Source organism: Staurois parvus, unplaced genomic scaffold, assembly GCF_062004578.1.
Source record: "Staurois parvus isolate SC_StPar_1 unplaced genomic scaffold, SC_StPar_1.0 ptg000130l, whole genome shotgun sequence".
NCBI classification, from domain to species: domain Eukaryota; kingdom Metazoa; phylum Chordata; class Amphibia; order Anura; family Ranidae; genus Staurois; species Staurois parvus.
The window spans coordinates 3,464,444-3,490,632 of record NW_028317926.1 but is presented as its reverse complement, the minus strand read 5'-3'; the positions used below and the strand labels follow the sequence as shown (position 1 = coordinate 3,490,632).

The window sequence follows — 26,189 nt, the reverse complement described above, 5'->3', positions numbered from 1 at the left end:
TGTATTAAAGACCCAAATATATACTGCCAAAAAGTACGATGCCTAAAGCTGTACACAAGAGTGCCTTTATCTGACAGCCATTATGTTATCCATAAAAGAAACAGATCCTTGTGTGATGTTACAATGCCTATATCATCTGGCTTTGTTCAGATACCTCACTGGGAATGGTCAACATTATGGTCTAACTGGAACTCTGCCTTAAGTTCTTCGGAGACACCAGGAAAAGGATATTGAGTTTCAAGAAAGGCTCTCTGATTTATTATGCACTTTTTTTATTTCCATCCTTGTACTACCGGTAATGTGTCCAAAACTGTTTTTGTATTTTTCATTTTTGATGTATTCATATATCAAATGAAAAGAAAAAAAAAAGGAGCAAATGTTTTTGTTGTAAAGGTGTTTTCAAAAATGTATACGGGGGTCTTATATGGATACTGTACTGTTTTCTATCAGATGCAATTTGACTACTGAAGTAAGATACTTCTAGTATGTTATTGCCTTCCATAGACACAATAAAAGTTCATGAGGAGATCTACGTGTACAGGTATGCATACAAAATATTTTTGTGCAATGTTCTCTCCAGTACCCATTAATGATATTTGTGGTAATTATAATAACATCAAACACTGGGGAAGAGTTTTAATAAAATGTAAAATAGATAAAGGGGCTATTGCCATGGTAACCATTTAGATGTTTTCTTTCTCAATGTAAACTGCCCTTTAAAATGGTAATATCTGCATTCTCTCCAATCAGCTTAATTTAGCCCCATTTTTTATATGTCAGTACAAAAATATCCCATAATATTTAGGCCTTGTGCACATGTGGTGTTTAGCCCCTGGGCAGGAGGAAAACACAGGTGCACTGCCCAGACCTGCTTCCGGCAGCCTTTAAAACTCTAGGGGAGGCTGAAAGATGGGGCAGAATGACCCAAGGGACGATTAAACACAGACTTCTTGCGTTCTGGTCATTTGTCTTTGGGTGCATACTGCTCTAAAGTATAATTTAATGCACCATTAAGCCCAATCCAGCCACAGCAGCTTTCAGCCTCTTATTTTACAGGCTGCTGGCAGTGGGGCTGGCTAGTACACCTATACCTTCAGAAGAATCCTATTCACAGGGACTGAACAACCAGGGTACATTAGGCCTTTACCCTAGGTTCACATCTAAGCGTTTTCTGCATCATTTTGCAGAAACGCAGTACAGTCCATTTAACATGATTTCCTATGGGACAGGTTCACATAACCATGTTTTCACCCAGTGTGTTTTTTGGAATAGGTCAGGGACTTTTTTGAATGCAAAACGTTGTGTTTTCGGTTCTGTAGTCTTCAATCGGAACGCTGCAGAAAAGCATGCATTGCGTTTTTGCTGCATTTCTGCCACATTTTTGATGTGTGTTGCATTCAAAATCTGCCTAGCAACAAGAAAAATTTAAAATAATGACCCCCCCCCCCGCAGAACGCATCAAAAAACATGGCAAAAAGACAAGTGCAAAAACGCAATGCAGAAACGGCTCAAACGCAACAAGCATAGGTGTGAACCTAGATTTAAGGAGTCTATTTTTAACTGCTTTTAAACAGGATGTGCAAAGCTTTTAACTAAGATTCACACAGTTTTCGAACTGTATTCCACTGGAAAAATGTGTGAATCCTGGGTGAAATTTGTGTGGATCTTGGGTGAAAACATTTATAAATGGACCCCCTAAAGTGTATGTAGAGACAAAAAAATAAGGATTATAATCCCTGCAAATTATTGTTTGCTGTCTGTGTACCATTTTTGAGATCTCTGTCAAAGAGATGTATAAAGAAATGAACGGAACCCTCCTGAAAGTTATTCCCTTAGACAATTGTCACCAGAACAGGGAACAGAAAATTGGAAGGCTTCCCTCCTTTTTTTGCTCGTTGACATTTGTAAAATTAAGGATTTCACTTAATTTTTTGTCTGAAAGAGACAATGATGAAAAGGACAAAAAGAAGGGTGGTCCACCTCAACAGGAACACAGACAGCAATAAAAAATAAAGGGGTCTAACTCTGACCCGCTCTATCCAAACATGAGGTGGTATGAGTTTTCTATCTGGTACACAAATAGATTATAAATGATAACAAATGAGATGGCATTAGCTTAGAAATGCAAATTTATACCTGTATACTCTGCTTGTGCAATGGATTGGAGTGGATGGTGTGCAAGATTTTTTGTACTGTCCTCAGTTTTGGGACATCATTAGAATATTTCAGACCTTCTTTCATAAAAATTATATACCATCATCCATTTACATTGGTTAGACTATAATCCTATTATCAAATGACAACAGACAAATGAAAATGAGCAAAGAAGCTTCTTGTAATTTATCTTTCAACTGTTCAGTAGTCTATTGTTACTTGTCATTGGTATTCATCATTCCTCCCTCATTATATGTTCAAATTAGGTGTTGAAGGACCCAAAGACAAATGTGATCTTGATTATCAATAGGATATCCCTATGGTTCCCTAGAATGATTCATTAAAAATGTTGAGAGCATCATAAGCCTAAAAATGGTCCATTAAAATGTATTAATCTTGATAAAAAGTCAGTAGGTACAGCCAACACGTTTCAGGGGCTCACAGATCTCCCTTCATTGGGGCTTGCACTGCAGGTGAAAGGAGGAAATACTGGACATTAAGTCCTAAGATGGTGGATTGTAATAACTGTGTGGGCACCAGTCTGACAGCCTGGCACCCTGGCACCCACTTTGTTGTCCAATATTTCTTCCTATCACATTCACACATTTGTTATTTGTCCATCACCTATCATCATATGCTTTTGTCTTGGATCAGCGCCCCAACCACTTTACTGACCTACTTTATTCTTACACTGATGCAGAGTGGAGTAGATGATGTTGGGTCCCTTACTGAAGAGCTGTGCAGGGATCAGACATGCTTCCCTTGCACTTAGTTGTGTGATCTCTTAAACACAGAAGAGCTAGACCAATGTAGTTATGTATTAAATATACCATGCCTGGAATTATTCCTTAATACACAGAAACAGCAGCTAGGAATACACAGTGCTCAGCATAAATGAGTACACCCCTGTTGAAAAGTAAGATTTTAATGAATATCTCAATGAACACAAGAACAATTTCCAAAATTTTACAAAACTGAGTTTTATAGAACATTTGTTTAGCTCATTACATGAAAGTAAGGTTAGTAATACAACCTAGATTACAAAATCTTCAGTTTTACTCAAATTTGTTGATGCAGAAATGAATACACCCCACAAAAAAAACTACAACATTTAGTATTTGTATGACCTCCATGATTTGTAAGGACAGCACCAAGTCTTCTAGGCATGGAACAAACAAGTTGACGATATATTGCAACATCTATATGTTTCCATTCTTTAAGAACGACCTCTTTTAGAGCCTGGTTACTGGATGGAGAGTGATGGTCAACTTGTCTCTGCAGAATTCCCCATAGGTGTTCGATTGGGTTCAGATCAGGAGATATACTTTGCCACTGAATTACTTTCACCCTATTCTTCTTAAGAAACGCAACTGTGGCCTTAGATGTGTGTTTTGGATCATTGTCATGTGGGAAAAGTGCACGATGACCAAGGGCACGGAGTGATGGTAGCATCTTCTCTTTCAAAATAGAGCAGTATATCTGTGAATTCATGATACCATCAATGAAATGCTGCTCCCCGACACCAGCAGTACTCATGCAGCCCCACAGAAGGACACTGCCACCACCATGTTTCACTGTAGGCACTATGTATTTTAATTTGTACTCCTCACCTTTGCAACCCCATACAGTTTTGAAGCCATCAGTTCCAAAAACATTTATCTTGGTCTCATCAAACCAGAGCACAGAATCCCAGTAGTCATCTTCATTTTCAGCATGGGCCCTGGCAAATTTTAAGTGGGCTTTTTTGTAAATGGGCTTTAGGAGAGGCTTCCTTCGTGGATGACACCCATACATGCCATTCCTCTGCAGTGTATTGTGTCACGGGAAACAATCACTCCAGTTTTGCTTTCTACTTCTTTAGCTAACTGCAGTGAACTTTCATGGCTATTTTCTTCGACCCGTCTCATCAGAAAACACTCCTGTCAAGGTGTTAACTTCCGTAGACAGCCTGGACATCTCTGTGAGATGGTTGCACTTCCATCTGTGTTAAGTTTTTGTATAATGTTTGCCACAGTATTCCAACTGATAAGTAAAGCTTTGCTGATCTTCTTGTAGCCTTCACCTTTATTTTATTTCTCAGGCCTTGTGACATTTCTCTTCAATGTGGTGCCATTGCTGACAGCACGAACGCCCTTTTATAATCAACTGTCTGCTGGACACCTGTTTAATGAATAATTAATTCTTGTTAATTAGGATTTTCTTGTCTAAAATTTAGCTTTGCTCCTAAGACTTTCATTGGGGTGTATTCATTTTTGCAACATGGCCTTGAATGAATTTGTTGGGAAAAATACATTTTGTGTGTTCAAATTAACAAATCTTGTTTGCAATCAATGGCAATATAGTGTCCCTTAGAAAATGTTTATGCTGAAAGGAAAGTAAAGATTTTCTGACAAATCTGTTGGGGTGTACTCATTTATGCTGAGCACTGTAAATAGCATTCCAAATTAGGAAAAAGATGGGTTTATGGGGTTAATGTCTGAAAACAAAATACTATTGTTATATTTAAATTTTTTTATTAAGAATAATGGAGTAACAACCAAAATATTATAATGATTATTATTATTATTATTATTATTATTAATAATAATAATAATAATAATAATAATAGAACCATTGTTTCCCTCATTGATACTTCAAATATTTTACACAGAATTTCGCCTCCAGGCCACCATTCAAAAAGACTGATTGAAACCCTTTACATACATTATCTTATGAATAAAGCATTAAAGACAAAACTAATGGCAAAACTTTTTTTTTAAGAGTGGAGATGTTAAATACAGACTTTTTTTTCTGTCTCCGTTTCTGTTACAAATGTTCACTCTCTCTAACTGTCCTGATCACCAATGTCACAGGGAATGAAAGTGAGCATAGATTCAAAATTTTGAGTTTCCCCTTGAGCAGAAATAGAGGGCAAATCTTCCACTGTGAACACTTGTGGCAGCTAAGAGGGGAGTTCCCTCATATTGGACATCTATCTTTTCACTTCCTTTTGGGTCTAAAAGACAGAAAGTGAAAGCACATCTCTCAAATAAGAAACAGGCAGTAAAAATGGCAGAGGTTTTAACCCTACCTAACTCTATGCAAAATAAAAAAACCTTTACCTTTAGACATATTTGCAGTTTTAAAGAGGAGCTCCATCTAAATTTTTTGTTTGTTTTGTATAGAGTAAGGATGGGTAAATCCCTTGCCAGGTTTTCTATTGCTTTCATAATTATTTCCTGTGTGGTCAGCACCGAAATTGAGAAAAATATCTTAGATGGAGGGTATGGATAGCAATTAAATCGTAACAGTGATTTAAACTTTTCCATGCTATATCTATGAAGAAAAAAATGTTTTGATTGAAATCCACAATAAAGTATTTATCATTGTCATTGTTTCACTGCTAACTGCTTCTTTGTTATTAAGGAGAAGATTTTCACTTTTGTAGGTGTATTTCTTTTTTTGAACAAAATGTGAATAAAAGTTGTTTGCCTGATTGTTAATATAAAATGCAAAATTAATGGAATGAAAAAGTACACTTTTTGCCTTTTTTATGTTGTTGTATTAAACAGTATCAAGCGTTTAATGTGCTGTGGAATGGTTCTCCATAAAAGCATGTTATGAAGCTACTGTAGTGTACTAATGTTAAACTATTCAATCTTTTGAAATGGAAATATGTACTGTGTAAGCACTGCAAAAAAAATCATTCATGTTTCTTTCTGTTAAAAAGATTTATTTGTGCCAAATAAGTGTAAAAAAATGTTTATTCAGATACTATATTGCAATGATAATTATTTTGCCATCAAGTGTTTATTTTTAGTTTTAATATTTATATCAGATTTAATTTTTTTACAAATGAAAGTATTTTAAAGGTTCTAGAATAAGACTATATGGTAAAATCTATTAAGCGGAATTGAAAAATTATAAATAAATGTTCTGTCACGTCATCTGTAGCATCTGTGTATGATGAAACTTGAAGAGAGGATATAATGAAATAAAAAGATGGGTCTAAGGATGTAATGTAACTAAAATGCATGTCAGTTAAATAAAATCAGTTGATTACAAATATAAAATTCAGAGAGATAAAAGTTATAAACCATTAAATGTGTCTCTCTTATTTATTTTTTCTGCAACAATCTTACCAGCAAATTTTATCCAAAGCCAAAACTAAATTTTTTTTTTAATAGAGAAGGAAAGAATTAAACCCTTGTTGTTTTTTTTCATCTGTTTCCATTTGGGAAGACTTCCCTTCATTCCCTACCCCACAGACACAACAGGAATTGAAAAGAATTATCACCAAATCAATAGTGATAGAATAAAGCTTCTCTGTAGGTAAAATTAATATCTCCTAAATGTACACCATTTAGGAGATATTAGCCCTTTTTGATAGCCGGTGCATGCACTCTAAAGGAACGACATACCCGTGCCATTCCTTTAAAGCAAATGAGGCTAATACACTCTGAGGTCTGGTTCACACTATAAAAATGCAGTCCAGATGCATTTCCGCATGCATGTTTTTTATGCATTTTTTATGTGTTTTTGACTTGTTCCAATGCATTTTATATACATTCCAGTTCATTTTTTCCCCTATTTTTCTTAAATTTTAATAGGGACATGTGCATTCCAGTGCGTTTTTGGTACGTTACAGTGCATTCCGGTGCAGAGAAAATGCAACATGTTCTACTTTTTTCTGCAACCAGAACTCACTGAAACTGCAAGCACTCATGTGAACTATGACATTGTAAACCATATAACCTACTTTGTGTGCGTTTTGGATGCAGAGAAAAAGCAACTGAGATGCATGTAGTGTGAACTGGCCCTGAAGGAATGTTTGTACTCAGACTGTGAAAGGGTTATCTGTTCTATCAATGAGCAGTCTCCTAGCCTTCCAGGCAAACAATCCTCATCAGAATCTTCCAAAAGAAGATTCAAGTGAGCATGACTGTATGAGCCCTGCTGGTTCAAGCAACCAGGGATAAAGAAGTTGACACCAACAATTTATCACATTCCTTGACTGTGGTCAATACATTCTAAAGGAGTTGCTTCCACTCACCTTGTGAAAGGGTCATATAGATTGCCAGATTTGTCCAAAGAACATGTGGATGAACATGACTGTATGATTCCTCTTTTGTTTAAGTAGACAGTGATTAAGATGATGGTGACCAAGTTGACACAACTTAATTAAGCATGTGGTCAAACCACTCTAAAGGATTTGCTGAATTCACTTTCTGCAAGGGTAATCTATTCTGGCAATGTCTAGTCTTCCTTGTTCGGGTCATTATAACTGGTCTCAGAGCCTTCTCAAGCCAATCAATCCATCAGTCCCTTCTAAACAAGAAGATGATGACCTTTGTCCAGGTTGTTGATTCCTCCTTTTGTAAGGTTGATGAATTCCTTTAAATAGAAGCAAAACTGTGGAAGTATTTCAAGTGCCTTCAAGTGCCTCCAGAGGACAGCTTGACAATACCCTTATGGTGACTGAATTAAGTGCCAGTTCTACAAGTTTAGAGCATGTTATCACAGCAGGATGTCAAGGGTTTTGAATCACCCCTTTGGTCAGTGTGTCCCTTATGGACTTGGCCAGATACATGACTTTACCATTAGAAGATGCTGTGGCCTTCAAGGACGTACTCAATAACTGCATTGTTCTTGATGTTGGAAGGCTAAGTCTGGTTTAATAGTGGTCAGTTTGGCTTCCTGCTTCAAGATGAATATTTGTTGAGTTAAAAGAGACTGAAGTTCAAGAGTCCGCTTCCATGCTCACTCCAGAGAAGGTACAGTTGCAAGAAAAAGTATGTGAACCCTTTGGGATTACGTGGAGTTTTGCATGAATTGGGCATAAAATGTGCTCTGAATGTCATCTAAGTCACAACAATAGAAGAACACAGTCTGCTGAACATAATACTACACAAACATTAGATGTTGCCATGGTTTAATTGCACATAACATGTAAACATTCACAGTGCAGGGAGGAAAAAGTATGTGAACCTTTGGACTTAATAACTGGTTGACCCTCCTTTGGCAGCAATAACCTCAACCAAACGTTTCCTGTAGTTGCAGATCAGACCTGCACAATGATCTGGAGTCATTTTGGACCACTCCTCTTCACAAAACTGTTTCAGTGTAGCAATATTCTTGGGATGTCTGGTGTGAATCACTCTCTTAAGGTCATGCCACAGCATTTCAATCGGGTTGAGGTCAGGACTCTGACTGGGCCACTCCAGAAGGCGTATTCTCTGCTGTTGCAGCCATTGTTTTGTTGAATTACTTGTATGCTTTGGGTCATTGTCCTGTTGCATCACCCATCCTCTGCGGAGCTTCAGTTGGCGGACAGATGGTCGTACGTTTTCCTGCAAAATGTCTTGATAAACTCTGGAATTCATTTTCCCATCAATGACAACAATCCGTCCAGGCCCTGAGGCAGCAAAGCAGCCCGAAACCATGATGCTCTCTCCGCCATGTTTTACAGTGGGGATGAGGTTTTGATGTTGGTGTGCTGTGCCTTTTTTTCTCCACACATAGTGTTGTGTGTTCTTCCCAAACAACTCAATCTTGGTTTCATCTGTCCACAGTACATTTTGCCAGTAGTGCTGTGGAACATCCAGGTGCTCTTTTGCAAACTTCAAACGTGCTGCAATATTCTTTTTGGACAGCAATGGCTTCCTCCATGGTGTCCTCCCATGTACTCCATTCTTGTTTAATGTTTTCCTTATTGTAGATGTGTCAAAAAAAATGTTAGCATGTGCCAGAGATTTCTGTAGGTCTTTAGCTGACACTCTGGGATTCTTCTTTACCTCATGCAGCATTCTGCACTGTGCTCTTGCAGTCATTTTTACAGGACGACCACGCCTAGGCAGAGTAGCAACACTGCTAAACTTTCTCCATTTGTAGACAGTCTGTCTTACCGTGGACACATGAACATCAAGGCTTTTGGAGATACTTTTGTAACCCTTTCCAGCTTCATGCAAGTCAACAATTCTTGATCGTAGGTCTTCTGAGAGCTCTTTTCTGCAAGGCATGGTTCACATCACACAGTGCTTCTTGAAACCAGTAAACCCAAAACAGGTGTGTGTTTTTTAAGGGCAGGACAGCTGTCAGCAACACATCCAATATCATCAAACTGATTGCAGTCAAGGTTGGCTCACTCCTGGCTCCAATTAGCTCTGGGAGAAGTCATTAAGCTAGGGCTTCACATACTTTTTCCTCCCTGCACTGTGAATGTTTACATGTTATGTGCAATTAAACCATGGCAACATCTAATTTTTGTGTAGTATTATGTTCAGCAGACTGTGTTCTTCTATTGTTGTGACTTAGATGACATTCAGAGCACATTTTATGCCCAATTCATGCAAAACTCCACGTAATCCCAAGGGGTTCACATACTTTTTCTTGCAACTGTAGCTTCTGCATTTCTGGCTGGGAGTCAAAGAAAAAGACAGCACATACAGTAATCCAAGAAGTCAGCGAAGAGCTTCATGTCAGGATGCTTTCTGGTATTGTGGAAATTGTGCCATCCATACATGTCTTATGGGCACTTGGTGGTTCCTCTTTGGACATAGGTACAGCTTTGGTGATGGACACATAGTCACTCAAGGCAAGCATTTCAGGACATATTTGGGAGATCTTTCATCCTACAGATCCAGCAGGTCAGGAAGACTCAGTTGAACTCTCACCCACTATCAAGTTGGGTTTCTGGACTGGTAGCAGTCAGAGGGACTTTGTCAGAAGATATGGATTTCGCCCTGTATGGAAGTGGGCCAAAACTTGTAGGTGAAGAAGCAGAATCCTCTGCGATGTCATTTCCATCTGACGACCTAGTGGCTGGTGGTGCAGTAAGACACCAGCAAAGTAGGAATTAAGAACTGAATTTCAGGCTCTCCTAGCCTTCAGTGACCTCATCCAGGGTGGACCTGTCCTGGTGAAGTTAGACAGCAAAACAAGGGGGCACTTAGTGTCTCAATACCCTGCAGCTACCTGCTGCCTATGTACTCGGTCAGAGGAATCTTTAGGCAAACAACTTGCTCAGGACAATCCTGGATGACAATGAATAGCCCGCAAGTCTTTCGAGAACTAACGGGCTTGGTAATCTCTTCCAGAGGTAGACTTGTTCACATTCTCAGTCAAAACCATGTTGCTTTCTATTCCAGGTTCCAGCATCCACAAGCAGTTGGGGTAGAGGTGCTGATCGCAGAGTGGATCTCTAGGACAGCTTATGACTTTCTGCCTCTCCCTCTGATTCACAGCTTCCTGCTGAGGCTGGGGCAGGGGAAGGTGATAGTTCTGGTGGTGATCCAAGATTGGTTGAAGGGGCCTTGGTACCCTCTGCCCCCCTCCTAATGAGTGCCAAAGATCCACTCCCTCTGCTGTTAAGATTGGATTCTCCAAAGTCACATTCATCCGATTCTCTAAAGTCACATTCATCCAACACCTGACAAGCTCGAGCTCATGGCTTGGGTCTTGAGAGGCAGAGGCTAATAGATCTCAGGGGCTCTATAAATGTTGTGAATACTCTTATGAAAGCAAAGAAGAACAGCACTAATAGTAAATATAGTGGAATATGACATAAATTCACAGGATTGCTGCTGATCAAGGTTTTACACTGGGCTCTTCACAAGTCTGTCACATTCTGAATTTTCTGTAGGTGGGGCTTGATTTAGGTTTATGCATAATGGGACCACATTTCAGCTATCTCTGCCATCACCGGCATACAATGGGCATCCAAAACGCAGTTATACTGTCCCTCAAGCTGCAACTTGGTTGAAAGCTACTTAAGGGATTGTTTGTGTAGTGGGATCTCCCATTGGTGTTGGACTTGTTTGCATCAGATGCCTTCAATCAAAATGGTCATTTGTGGCACCTCTCGCTGAAAGCTGCTTTCTTGGTTGCAATTACATCAGCCAGAAGAGTGTCAGTATTAGCGGCCCTGGGGTAAGAACCCCTTCTTACGTTTATCCTGGATAGGGTGGTACTCATGCAGATTCTCAAGATCATGCCAAAGTGGCCTTCATAGTCAATATCACACAGAAAGTTGTCCTTTTTGCATCCCTCTTGGGGAGTACCCAAGAAGTTAGCCCATTAGATGTGGGTCAAGCTTTAAAATTTAACATCAAAGCAACATCTGGCATCAGGAAGTCAGAGCACTTGTTTGTCATTCCAGGTGGAGCGTATAATGATTTTATGGCTTCCAACAAGATTATTGTCTCCTGGTTGGCAAAGCTCATTTCCTTGGCCTACAAGTTGATATACATTCATGGCTCATTGCTGTATAGAAGCAGTCTTAATGACAGTTGAGTTTGGCAGAGGCATCCTGGCTTCTGCTTTTTAGCCAGAACTGAGGAGTATGTAGCATTATCCCTCCCCTGTGTGGCTAATTAGTTCCCAGCTGTGCTGACATGGAGCTGCCAGGAAAACGGAAAATTGAATGACAGATACTTACTGTAATTTTCCTTTCCTGACAGGCTCCATGTCAGCACAATTCCCACCGAGCTTGTTAGGTCTAGTTCCAGAGCACTGCAGATGGGCTAAAATTTATGAGTTAAGTCCTGGAAGCATGGGGGGGCAGGGCCCTTACCCAGCTGTACTCATATGGAGCCCGTCAGAAAAGGAAAATTACGGCAAGTATCTGTCATTCAATTTTCCTTTATCCATGATCTTCATCGATTATAGTGTTTGAAACAATGCAGAAAAGATTTCAGTACAGCCACTCCAGGTAAACACACTCTCGTTTTGAACAGTGGGCTTTAATATTTAAAAAGTCTTATTTAGACATTTCTCTTATTCTGGGATCAGTGTTCTAAAACACATAGAGGTTGTAATAATCCATTTCTCTTAGCAATCTTTTTCAGGAATGCTCAGTGGAATAAAAATAAACAGATTGCATAATGTTTTCAAATATATAAAAAACAGATTTATTGGAACATGGATAAAACTCACACTTTACAGTACAACTCTGCTCAAAGTGTATCAAAAATGACTTCATCAGGGCATGGTTAAGAAGGCACTACCTTGCTTCCTATGTGCTAACTGGTCACCATAGCAACATGTGTCATCCAATCACTCCTTCTCACATTCTATATGCAGACAGAGTGGTCTTTATGTGCTACCAATAAGAAAGCATTAACTGGGAGTGAATAAATGTACCCATGGGCATGTAAAAAAAAAAATCTACAAAAGGAACAAAAGTCTTTGCATGCCCATATCATGGATATGCTGCCAGCCAGATATAGAGAGGTAATAAAGATTATCTGGATGAAATTTTAACAGATCTAAATAATGTTAAAAATATAAAACTGACTTGTCAATATCATTCTCTTATATATTTTGGGAGAGGGTGCAAAAATTACTGCACTTTTTATAATAATTTTTAGTTTCTGGGTCGCAAAAATCTGTTATCTCTGTTCCTAATTATACAATAATGTGTGATGTGGTACCTTCTTAATTTTAGCTCATAGTCTAAAAAGCCGGAAACATTTTTAAAATGACACTAAAATAATGTTTCTGGAGCATGCTCACTAGAGGCGGCAATGACTGGTCTACACAATCTCTGGCTGCAGCAGGAACACAGACAATAAGGGAGAGACAGTGAACAGCGGGATCAACCAGGTGTTTTTGCAGAATACAGAAAATGAACCCCAAAGTGAGCATGAACAGCACGAAATACAGCATATACTGACAGTTCTTTTCATTCAGCTAGTTCAGCAGGGATCAGTCAAATTTTGACCAGTGTGTGGCTGTATCTGTCCAACAGAGGTTGATTGTTATAATATTTGTGATTACCTGCAATCGTGGACAGCAGATTGTGACAAAATTGCATCTGTTTTCCAAATAAAACATTTCTACCCATATGAAGTGGTAAGGTACAGTACATGTCTAATACTGGAACATGCCTCAGAATCAAATCACATAGAAGTGAATCGATCTTGTAGTAATTATAGTTGATGTGACTCTCCACTGGTAGAAGAAGCTTAACTCAGACAAGATGATCTGTTTTTAAATAGAAAGAAAAAAGTCAACAAGGTCTGTGGTATTACATCACTGCTAAATATAGTCTCTCCTAAGCTCTACAGTTTTTGACACGAGTGGTACATTTTGACAATTACAGTATACAGTGCTATTATACGCTATACATGACCACAACAGGGTTTTAATGAGCACTTAAAAAAAGAAAAATAATAATTTATAGGTTATTAGGTTGTGTGATGATCACCAACAGGTTTATCGGTTTTGAAACCCAATGTGATGTCATAAATTATTTCCAAGAGTATAGAAACCCCTGGCTGTATTCCTTCAACCAAATATTAACAACTGTCATATACAGTATGACCAATATTTCCAGAAATTCACCAATAGCAGAAGCATTATTTATGTCTGCATTATGATGTTATCATGTGATATACAGTGTATATACAGTTGTGTTCAAAATAATAGCAGTGTGTTGAAAAAAGTGAATAAAGCTCAAAATCCTTCTAATAGCTTTTATTTCCATACACACAAATGCATTGGGAACACTACACATTCTATTCCAAATCAAAACATAAAGAAAAACATATCAAATTTGTGTTGTTCCTCTAAAAAAATTTAAGAAAAGTGAATATTAGACTGTTCAAAAATATAGCAGTGTTTGTATTCTTCTTTACAAACTCAAACATTCACTATATAAACTGAAAAATGTTTGAAGATTTTGCTTTCCTTTGAATCACTTAATTAATATTTAGTTGTATAAGCACTGTTTCTGAGAACTGCTGTACATCTGTGTTGCATGGAGTCAACCAACTTCTGGCACCTGTGAACAGGTATTCCAGCCCAGGATGATTGGACTACATTCCACAGTTCTTCCTTATTTCTTGGTTTTGCCTCAGAAACTGCATTTTTGATGTCACCATTTCTATTGGATTAAGATCCGGGGATTGGGCTGGCCACTCCATAACGTCAATCTTGTTGGTCTGGAACCAAGATGTTTCACGTTTACTGTTGTGTTTGGGGTCATTGTCTTGTTGGAACACCCATTTCAAGGGCATTTCCTCTTCAGCATAAGGCAGCATGACCTCTTCAAGTATTCTGATGTATTCAAACTGATCCATGGTCCCTGGTATGCGATAAATAGGCCCAACACCATAGTATGAGAAACATCCCCATATCATGATGCTTGCGCAACCATGCTTCACTGTCTTCACAGTGTACTGTGACTTGAATTCAGTGTTTGGGGGTCATCTGACAAACTGTCTCCGGCCACTAGACCCAAAAAGAACAATCTTACTTTCATCAGTCCACAAAATGTTGCGCATTTTCTCTTTTGGCCAGTCTCTTTGGCAAATTGTAACCTCTTCATCACGTCTTTTTTTCAACAGTGGGACTTTGCGGGGGCTTCTTGCAGATAGCTTGGCTTCACATAGGCGTCTTCTAATTGTAACAGTACTCACAGGTAACTTTAGACCTTCTTTGATCTTCCTGGAGCTGATTGTTGGCTGAGTCCTTGCCATTTTGGCTATTCTTTTATCCATTCGAATGGTAGTTTTCCACATCTTTCAGGTTTTGATTACCATTTTAAAGCATTTGTGATCATTTTAGCTGAGCAGCCTATCGTTTTCTGCACTTCTTTATATGTTTTCCCCTCTCCAATCAACTTTTTAATGAAGGTACACTGTTCTTCTGAACAAAGTCTGGAACAACCTATTTTCCTCAGAATTTCAGAGAGAAATGCACTGTAACCAGCATGTACAACATTTGCTGCCTTCCTTCCTTAAATAAGGGCAATAATTGCCACCTCTTTTTCAAAGAATGAATGACCTCACTAATAGAACTCCACACTGCTATTATTTTGAACATGCCCCTTTCAATGAGTGATTCAATTACACAGAATCAGCAGCATGCATGTCATGACTGTTGGGTCTGTTGGATTTCTATTACTCTACTACACCTGCTAGTAAATTATTTGCCATGTAGAAATATAATTTCCACCAAAAAGAGTGATTGATCAGGTTAGTGATGTCTGACTGCTATTATTTTGAACACAACTGTATATATATATATATATATATATATATATATATAGAATATACTGTATATACACATACAGACGAATGAAACAAATGTAGCATTTTTTATTATTATTTCTTGTGTGTAATTAAAATAAAGGTGACTTCTCCAATAGAAAAATGAGAAACACTGGTGGGGCACCACTTTGTTGAAGTAACATTTTATAATTATAACTAAACCACAGCGCAAAAAATAACAAAATAATACATAGTAAGTTTAATAAATGAAATAAATATATGTGAATATATAAAAAAATAATAAATAAAAGTCCAATGTCCCAAATTAATAGTGAAAAAATATGCTCCAATCACAAAAACAGTGCTGAAAAAAACTCCAACATGCCCACACCATAAGTGACTTCCAATATGGCCTGGACTCATCAAATGGAATGGACTCTTATACCTGTAAAACATTTTATAATTGCTTGCAAAAAATTATGAAAAGGAACATTTTAATGAAACAACTGTAGCACTACCCCCACAGAAGCTACTGTAGTTATTGCCCAGGTCTTCCCTAATTTTGCCCCGCAGACAGGCACAATATTATTTTCGCAGCCGGGTGCACACATACTTTCTCTCATTGTCTCCAATGGAACAGTCTAGTTGTTGTTTTTGATGTTTTACTATTGGACAAATTGGATAGGAATAGGGAATTTAGTAGGATACTCCAGGAGAGCACTAACTACAGTTGAGGACAGAACTTCCTTAAGTAGCAGCCTTGAGCAAAGTCCTAATGTGAGGAAGGGGTTAAACAGACAGTGATCTTCAGGACACTCCCCTTTTCAGACCCCTTTTTTCAGACCCACGCTGACTATAAAGCACCAGAGGGGTAGCAAAGCACAAGTCCCCAAGATCCCACAGGATCTGTACTCACAACACCTAAGGACAGACTGGCAGCTGCCTGCCAATCTTCCAAGCGATGCTATCCAGTGATACTAGACAGATCTTTGGCAGACAGCTCCCCTCATTCAGCGTACTGAAGAACCAGGATCACTCTTTCTCTTACTTCAGGCCCTCAGGTCACTCACCTGATGTCATATGGCAGCAGGTGCCTGGGGAGACAGTGTGCCTTCCCCCAGGCTGGTACAATCCTTTCCAGGAAAGACCCAGGGCTCAGTATGCCTAAAGAATATATACCCTCTCCTAGCACCCATCAGGGCTGCACTCCCTGTAATTGGCTGGAGTGGTATTAATATTCATAATGTGTTCTGCATGAGTTCCACCTATACATACAGAACCTTCCTAGGTTACTTGGATACAGAGGAAGCCAGGGGCAAAGCTAGCAGCACTAGAACACACTGAGCATGCAATACTAACAATTACAACTCTTCTTTAAATTTTTTGCTGTTAAGCAGAGGAACCAACTGTAAACTATTTATCCTAGCACATATCTAGGAGGGTGCTACACCAATATGGACACTGATCTGCTTCTAAAATGCTAGCTGCTTGCCAATGTTGCCAATAACTTCAAAACATTATGAGTAAGGGTTGTTTCACATATGGGCACTCCAATCAGGAGAGGATCCATGAGCATATTCCCTACTAAACAGGACAGATATCAGTTTTGTGACATCCATGCCTGTTCAGTTTTGTCTGTATTGTGACTGTAACAGACCTGTGATGGCTCTATCGGTGGTTATATGTAAATGGACTTGTGTCTATTTATATAAGGCTACTGCTGAACTATCACAGTTAGATCCCAAAAAATGAAAAACATCTTTATTTTGTACAGACTCAGAAGTAGTCAGACACCATGTACTATACATCTGACTCCCCATGGACTTGCATGGAGCTTCCAGTCGGATCCAAGTGAAAATCAGATAGGTGGACCTGATCGGAAAGCCCGTGTGAGCGGGGTTTTGCAGGAAGGGGGTAAAAGTGCCAGGTATTGAAGTGGTTAAAGAAGGATTCAAGGAACCTTCCACAAATTGAACCTGGGCGGACCCATTCATTCTTGATCATACAAAGTAAGCCGAAAAAGGAGAGGAAAAAGCAAAAAAAAATCGGAGCTGGTCCAAAGCCAAGCATTCAGGGCAGCAAGATAAAGATTATGGACCCCCTCCCCCCCCCCTCTCTTCCCTCCCAGGTTCGCTCCCATGCATATATTCCCAACCTACACGAGGTGCTGCTCAATTCCCAGGGTGCCTTGAGAGTCCAGGCTGGTATATTTCTCGTTTTCTTTTTTTTACCTGTTGTTTGAATTGTTTGCTGTTTTCACATTTTGCTTGTTATACCTTATTACACTTTCTCCAATATCTAGTGCCTTAGGTAGTTCAGGTTGCTGCATGCTCTTTCCCTAGGGAGGGTATGCGTCGCCCACATTGGCCTTGCCCGAGGCCCTTCCTCTGAGAAAGATAATTGTGTACATTCCTCCATTGCATGCCCATAACACCATACTCCTTCTCCAGACACCCAATATCGTATCCCATATCTACGCACCTCACACCCACTTCCACGCCAGTGGCACTACACTCGCTCAAAACCCTTGTGATTTATTGCTTGACTCCTATGCCTCTCATCACAAGCTACCCCTACTACACCTGACTCTAACTTCTCATTGAGTCCTGAGTGACACGCTCTAGAATGTGAGGGCTGCTCCATCACCCTCACCAGCTGGGCGCAGAAGTCCATTACCATGGTTGCCCTGTTTTTGCCCTTCCTCTCCACTTCCAGCATTCTTTAGGGTCTACTGTACGATGGGCTCCCTCTGGTTGGATCTATGTCTACCTCGTTCCCCACACAGTGGGCTCAGAGAGCTCTTACTGACTTTTTCCGGCTACTTCCAATCCCTCTTTTTTACCCTCTGTTTTCCCCCTTTTTTTTCCTCAAGCTCCCCCTCTTCCCCTCTTTCCCCCACATTGGTGAAATAACTAGTCTATTCCTCCTGCCGGTTACTTCTTGATCCTTGGTCCTACTCTCCCATCCCTCCTTTTTCTCACCCCCTCCTAACTTAATCCCTTTCCCATTCTTTCTTCCTCCCTTCATCTCTCTCCCCCTTCCGCTCTGTTCTTTTCTCCCCCCCACCTTTTTTTTTTCTTGCCCGAACCTGTTCTCCTCCCTTAGCACCCTGTTCTCCTTTTTGCCAGGCTTCCTTTACACACCCCATCAGACATAACTTCCTCCAAATCTTTGTTGGGACATCTATCCTTAAAAGTCTTATCCCTTAACGTAAAGGATCTGAACACACCTGAAAAACGCTCCCTCCTGCTTTCCTACTTACACAAACAACAAGCAGATGTAGTCTTCCTTCAAGAGATGCATTTTCACCAGGATGCCACCCCCAAGCTATTTGAAGCATGCTACCCTATAGTCTATCATGTCCCCAACACTTTGCCTAAATCTAAAGGAGTTGCCATATTGATCGCTAACCACCTTCCTCTGACTATTACAGACTCATTTCCTGATTCAGATGGCAGATACCTGTTCCTCAAAGGCATTCTTGCCAACAGACCCATCACCCTCGCAAATCTTTATGCGTCAAATGCCAAGCAGGTTCCCTTCTTCCGCTCGATCGCCACCTCCCTCTCCTTCCAGATAGGCATGTTGATCTTGGGGGGAGACCTTAATGTGCCCTTATGCCCCTTACTGGATTCCTCTTCTGGCAATTCCTTCTTACCATACAAATCCCTAAGACAGATCCGCACACAACTCCAGGACCTCCAACTCCATGACTCTTGGTGAGTCCTCCACCCAAATGTCAAAGACTATACATTCTTCCCCCCTCCACACAATAAATACTCCAGAATCAATTACTTTTTCCTCTCGCAAGTGGATCTTCCACTCCTCCACGATTCCTCTGGTTCTATCAGATCACCACCCCATAACCATGACGCTGCGCTTTCCTGAAAAACATTCCTGCACTAAGATTTGGTGACTGTTCACTTCCCTTCTGTCCGATCTAGCAAACAAAGCTGAGGCCCATTCCAAACTGGTGGATTACTTTCCGACCAACCAAACTCCAGATATCTCCTCTCTAACGCAAAGGGAGGCACATAAATGTGTGATCCATGGGGTCTTCATTGCTATGGCCATGAAACACAGACGGGATTGGCAAGCGTGCATAAAATACCTTACAGACAGTATCAAATTTCTGGAAAAAGCTCATAAACACACCCAAGCTGCTTCGACACTGGCCGAACTCACAAATACCCAGCTGTTAACCGAACTAGGCAAGGCAGCCAAACGTATATATATCCTGTCTCAGAAGCTCTTCTATGCAATTAAAAGTGGGAGATTTCTAGCCAGAGCCCTCCAAGCAAAAAAGTTGAGCTTAACAGTCCACAAAATCCAAGGTTCGGATGGCTCTTTAGCCACTTCAAATGCCGACATCGCTTCCCATTTTGAGCAGTATTATAACACATTATATAATCTCCCTCCGGAACGTCCCCACACAAAACCGATAAACCCAGAACCACTCTGATCTCTGACTTTCTTCATCTGTATAGCCCCTCTGCACTCTCTGAGGAAACAGCCCAGGAACTGATCACAAATGGACTCGTCCTCTCACCCCCTTTGAATCTATTTGCTCTAAAGCCGAACCTCAGCGGCACCTAATCCCAACAACAAACCTCCTTCTAGTTGGCAACGGAAATCCTCATTCACTCCCCGCTTGCCGAGCATGGAGGAGAGACCTGGATACAGACATATCCTCTTCGGATTGGGACCAAATATTCACATACTCTCACAAATACTCACTGAACGTATCAACACAAGAAAATGGATACAAACTGGCCTCCCCCAGTTATAACACCCCTCTAGAATTCAACTCTTTAACCCCTCTTTGTCTAACAACTGCTGGAGATGTGGAGTACCTGAGGGGTCCCTTCTTCACATATGGTGGACCTGCCCAATTGTTCAGCCCTTCTGGAAGGAAGTACACCGTATAACCTTGTCAGTTTCCACTTCACCTCTCGATTATTCCCCGGCCCAGTTTCTCCTCCACTACACCCCTCTTCCCAGATGCCTATATTTCATATCGCTGGCAATGCATTAGCTTAATGTGGCCAGACTCTGCCTACCTGTTCTTTGGGGAACTAGCCACCCCCCTTCAATACGAGATTGGTTGACACGTCTGGGAAGATTGGCGGAGATGGAGGAACTGATTGCATCATCTCAAGACAGCCCAACCAAATTCTTCCATACCTGGTCCTGTTGGATTCACTTCCAAACGACCTCCGCATACCGTTCCCTCATGAGACTCCCCAGCTTACTTTGTGCCGGATCTGGACTCCCACATTGCTTCTTTCATCACATCGACCCTTCTACCTTTCTTTGTTAACGTGAGATACTTACCTGCCCCCTACGCCTGTCGGGGCGCGACACACCCATAAGCCATGTACCAGATTGCCTGACTCTTGTCCATGCCCCTTTAGGGGCAGACTCCAAACAATTCTGCCCCTGGAGCTTCCACCCATGTAGTCTGCCTACCCCACTGCCCCCCTACCATCCTCCCCTTCTCCTTCACTCCCCCTTTTTTTCCCTTTTTCCTCCCCCCTTCCCTTTCCCTTGCCCTCCATCCCTTTACCTACCTTACCCCCCCTCTGACTCTTTCTTCACCATTCCCTTTCCCTTCCTCTTCCTCTTTTCTACATTCCATGGCTTACCTTACTCTTTTTTCCCCACCCTTGCCATTCTCTCCAATGCCCATAGGTGGCATACTTCCATATTTTTTCCAATGCCCATAGGTGACATTGCCCATATACAACCTGCAGAAGTGCTTCATTTGACTCACGAAGGCATTTCCACATACACCACTAAACGTAGCCCCCATAGTACCTTGCGGACAGCTCAGACTTCTCTACATCATTCTTACAATATAAGATGCCTAGGGCCTCTACTCATATCTTCTGCTCCTCCACCCTGCTTTTAACTTACGAAAAGCCTAAACACACGATCCTGCCCATTTTGTGGATATTTTAAGCCTTATTCTGGTTATGGTTATTATGTGCCTTCCTTCTGCCGTGATCCTATGTTGTATTCTCCAATCGAGAATCACTAATATGTGTGAAATGAGAATGTCTTTTCTATCTTGCCTATCTTGGCATCTCTCTATTCATGGTAATTGCTAATTGTTGAATATTGTGATTTTCATTGGCACACTGTATTTCTTTGCACTTTTTGTATTATTTGTGTTTTCATAAAAAACTTTGTGGAACAAAAAAAAAAAAAGATCATGGAATTTTAGAAAGGCGACGTTCTTACGTGTCATAGAAGCCTGCTGATGAATAGCTCAGGATTACCAATATTAATAAAAATGTGCCCAGCCCTTGTGGAATCTTACTTTATTATGTAATTAGGTTAATTCTTTTTTTTATTGTGAGTTAATTTGAAATTTAAAACACCAGCCGCTCCAGAATCAGGCTGCAATATTGATTACCACTGGTTAATATGACATGGCTCTGTTTTTGCCTCAGATAAAATAAATGCAGTGATTTGTGTGGTCCTAAAAATACACAGAAACCCTCACAACATTAGCAGGCCTTTGGGATTATAGTGAGCTCAAATCAGATGTAGATTATTAAATTTTATACCAAACAATACATCCATGAACACAATGCAGACATAAAAAAGAGAAAGAAAAGAGGAACTTTACTCAATAAATTAAAAGTCCCAAGCTCCCAGTGCTAATGTGTGTAGATATCTGCATAAAACTCAGAACTCAGCACAAAAAGTGTCACAGAAACTCATAACAAACACCTGTACAAATGCATTATATGTATCTTCATACACAGCACATTGTGTCCATATGTCAACTAAATTTCTCCAGTGTTCATAAATCTTCAGTGTTCTTCCAATAATACACCTTCACCATAAAAAATATGCACCCTGTGTGCTCTTATAGATAAATCTTTCACCAGACCAATATGACCTCTTTGGACAAAATAAGGTAAATATGCACTTTTGTTTTGAGATCCTTTGCAGCCCACAAGAGGATAAGGATCTGTATCTGATGGTTACTCCTCCACTCCATAATATCACCATAGGGACCAGGAAAAAAATCTATATAATGTATTTTATTGACATAGCACTAATAAAAACCATATACTAAATGCTTACATTAAAAAGTGCCAAAAAACGGCACAGATACAACCTCCCTGTATGTAGGTTTAGAACACCACAGCCCTGGAGCCGGCATGCTTTCCAACTACCGGAATTTTAGGACTGGAAGTGATGTAACCAGAAGTTCCAACTTGACAAGTGCTTCATCAGACTGACATCATCAGGAAGCAGTCCACAAATTGCATGGGTCTCCATGGAGCACCTGTTCGTACCGTAAAGGAGATGGCCACTTTGCATTGACATACGGATAGGTACAGCCATGTGAATGAGCCCTAATTGTTACATGCTTGTTCCAAGACTGCAAAACCCCACTCACACGGGCTTTTCGATCAGGTCCACCTATCCAATTTTCACTTGGATCCAACTGGAAGCTCCATGCAAGTCTATGGGGAATAGATGTAGAGTACATGGTGTCTGACTACTTCTGAGTCTGTACAAAACAAAGATATTTTTAATTTTTTTGGACTTCTGCGCCCAGCCGGTGGGGGTGATGGAGCAGCACTCACCTTCTAGAGCGTGTCACTCAGGACTCAATGAGAAGTTAGAGTTGGGTGTAGTAGGAGTAGCTTGTGATGAGAGGCATAGGATTTAAGCAATAAATCACAAGGGTTTCGAGCGAGTGTAGTGCCACTGGCGTGGAAGTGGGTGTGAGGTACGTAGAAATGGGATATGATCTTGGGTATCTGGAGAAGGAGTATGGTGTTATGGGCATGCAATGGAGGAATGTATACAATTATCTTTCTCAGAGGAAGGGCCTTGGGCAAGGCCAATGTGGGTGACCAATACCCTCCCTAGGGAAAGAGCCTGCAGCAACCCGAACTACCTAAGACATTAGATATCGGAGAAAGTGTAATAAGGTATAACAAGCAAAATGTAAAAACAGCAAACGATTCAAACAACAGATAAAAAGAAGAAAACGAGAAATATACCAGCCTGGACTCTCAAGGCACTCTGGGAATCGAGCAGCACCTCATGTAGGTTGGGAATATATGCATGAGAGCGAACCTGGGAGGGAAGAGAGGGGGGGATGGGGCCCATAATCTTTATCTTGCTGACGGTAATGCTTGGCTTTGGACCAGCTCTGATTTTTTTTATGCTTTTTCCTCTCCTTTTTCAGCTGATAAACTTCACCAATCACTTCTATGACCGGAAGTTTGTTGATGCTAGAACCTGGCCTCCTAAAGCAGTCAATGCTTTCCACAACTCAAAATGGCCATTTTTTAAGCATTTATTCTCACACGTCCTAACATTCTCCAATCCTTCTTCATGGAGTTAGATGCTTCATCCTTGCGTGAGGGAGCCATTCTTCTCCAAGTGCATAATGGCAAGCTCCATCCATGTGCCCATGAAGCTTTCAAATGCAGAAAGAATTTACACCACCAGGGACTGGGAACTTCTGGCCATTAAACTGGCACTGCAAGAAAGATGGCATCTACTGGAGGGATCTCCACGCCGTATCCTTATTTATACTGATCACCTGAATCTCCAGTACTTGTAATCCACCCAAAGCCTGAATCCCATACAAGAGTGATGGGTTCTCTTTTTCTTTTTTGCCAGGTTTAAAGATGACATTACCTTTGGGCCTGGTTGCAAAAATGGCTGCACTAATGCCCTGTCCAGATCATTTGACGTTGCTGACTAGATATGCAACCGCTTGGTAAGACTTTTGTTGTACTTACCCTTTGCTCCAAGCTTTTCAAATGGGCAAAAACTCTCTGGACATCCTGACATACAATATACTGTACCTGTGCTGTCCTGCAGAGTCACTACTGGTGCCCCTCCCTTTGTAAGGATGTTGAAGATTATGTTCTAACGTGCTACATTTGTGTGCAGTCGAAGTCTTCTGTGTCTTCTTTTACCTCTACCTATTCCAGACTAATTTTGGCATTGCATCTACATGGACTTTATCTCTGAACTACCCTCTTCAGCAGGCTTCACCATTATCTGGGTGGTTGTGGACAGGTTTTCTAAAATGTGTCACTTAACTCCACTTCTAGGATTACCTTCTGGCTTCCATTTTTATAAAGGAAATATTTAATCTTCATGGTATGCCCTTGCACATTACCTCTGATAGAGGAGTTAAATTTACAGCTCACTTCTGGTGGGCTCTGAGCAGATCCGTTGTAATCAAGTTGGACTTCTCCTTGGCCTTTCACCTGCAGTCAAATGGGCAAACAAAAGGGTCAAGTATAAAGTTAAACAGTATCTTAGTGCCTTCATTTTTGCCCATCAGGATGATTGGGTAGACCTTCTACCCTGGGCTTTTTCCCTCAATAATAACCATGCTAATACCAGCACTGGTGAGTCTCCCTTTTTCACAGTGTATGGTCATCATCCTTCAGTGCCAATTCTTGTTCCCATCTTTCCTGAAGTGCCAGCAGCTGCAGAGTCCCAAATGTCTTCCTGGTGACAAGGTTTGGCTCTCTACTAAGAATATTTGTCTCAGAGAACCCTCAATGAAATTTGCTCTTCATTTCACTGCTCCCGTTACAATCCTCTGCCAGGATAATCCTGACGCTTTCAAGCTCCATATCCCTTCACACTTAAGGATACCTAATGTCTTCCATGTTTCACTTCTGAGATCATAAATCATGAATACTTTTTCATGTCCTCCTTGTCATCCTTCTCCAAAGGTTAATACTTTGGATCAGTATGAAATCAAGCAAATCCTGGATTCTAAATACTCCAAGGGAAGGCTTTTATACTTAATTGACTGGAAGGGATATGGTCCTAAGGAAAGACGTTGGATTCCTTCTACAGATGTTTCTGCTCCCCATTTGGTGGAATGTTTTCATCTGAAATTTCCTCTCAAGCCTGGTCCTAAATGGGTGGGGAGGCCAAGTAAGGGGTGTGAGGGGGTCCTGTCTAGCCTGCAGTTTTCTGTTTGTGAAATTCTTACCTCCTTGCTACAGTAGTTCTGATAGACCTGTGATTCCATTTACAGTTGCAAGAAAAAGTATGTGAACCCCTTGGGATTACGTGGAGTTTTGCTTGAATTGGGCATAAAATGTGCTCTGAACGTCATCTAAGTCACAACAATAGAAGAACACAGTCTGCTGAACATAATACTACACAAACATTAGATGTTCCCATGGTTTAATTGCACATAACATGTAAACTTTCACAGTGCAGGGAGGAAAAAGTATGTGAGGCCCTAGCTTAATGACTTCTCCCAGAGCTAATTGGAGCCAGGAGTGAGCCAACCTTGACTCCAATCAGTGTGATGATATTGGATGTGTTGCTGACAGCTGTCCTGCCCTTAAAAAACACACACCTGTTTTGGGTTTACTGGTTTCAAGAAGCACTGTCTGATGTGAACCATGCCTCACAGAAAAGAGCTCTCAGAAGACCTACGATCAAGAATTGTTGACTTGCATGAAGCTGGAAAGGGTTACAAAAGTATCTCCAAAAGCCTTGATGTTCATGTGTCCACGGTAAGACAGACTGTCTACAAATGGAGAAAGTTTAGCACTGTTGCTACTCTCCCTAGGAGTGGTCGTCCTGTAAAAATGACTGCAAGAGCACAGCGCAGAATGCTGCATGAGGTAAAGAGGAATCCCAGTGTGTCAGCTAAAGACCTACAGAAATCTCCTGCACATGCTAACATTTTTGTTGACACATCTACAATAAGGAAAACATTAAACAAGAATGGAGTACATGGGAGGACACCACGGAGGAAGCCATTGCTGTCCAAAACGAATATTGCAGCACGTTTGAAGTTTGCAAAAGAGCACCTGGATGTTCCACAGCACTACTGGCAAAATATACTGTGGACAGATGAAACCAAGATTGAGTTGTTTGGGAAGAACACACAACACTATGTGTGGAGAAAAAAAGGCACAGCACACCAACATCAAAACCTCATCCCCACTGTAAAACCTGGTGGAGGGAGAATCATGGTTTGGGGCTGCTTTGCTGCCTCAGGGCCTGGACGGATTGTTGTCATTGATGGGAAAATGAATT

The 26,189-nt window shown here is 40.7% G+C and overlaps 1 protein-coding gene across 1 annotated transcript in view; it reads left to right on the top strand.

Annotated features, from left to right (window-relative positions):
- The window catches only part of MYRIP (myosin VIIA and Rab interacting protein), a 609,431-nt gene extending 603,194 nt beyond the window's left edge, over nt 1-6,237 (top strand). The window contains 1 exon segment of the mRNA XM_089672529.1: nt 1-6,237. Within this exon segment, the coding sequence (XP_089528655.1) occupies nt 1-234 (234 nt within the window). The 3' untranslated portion in view covers nt 235-6,237.
- The last annotated feature ends 19,952 nt before the right edge of the window (nt 6,238-26,189 follow it).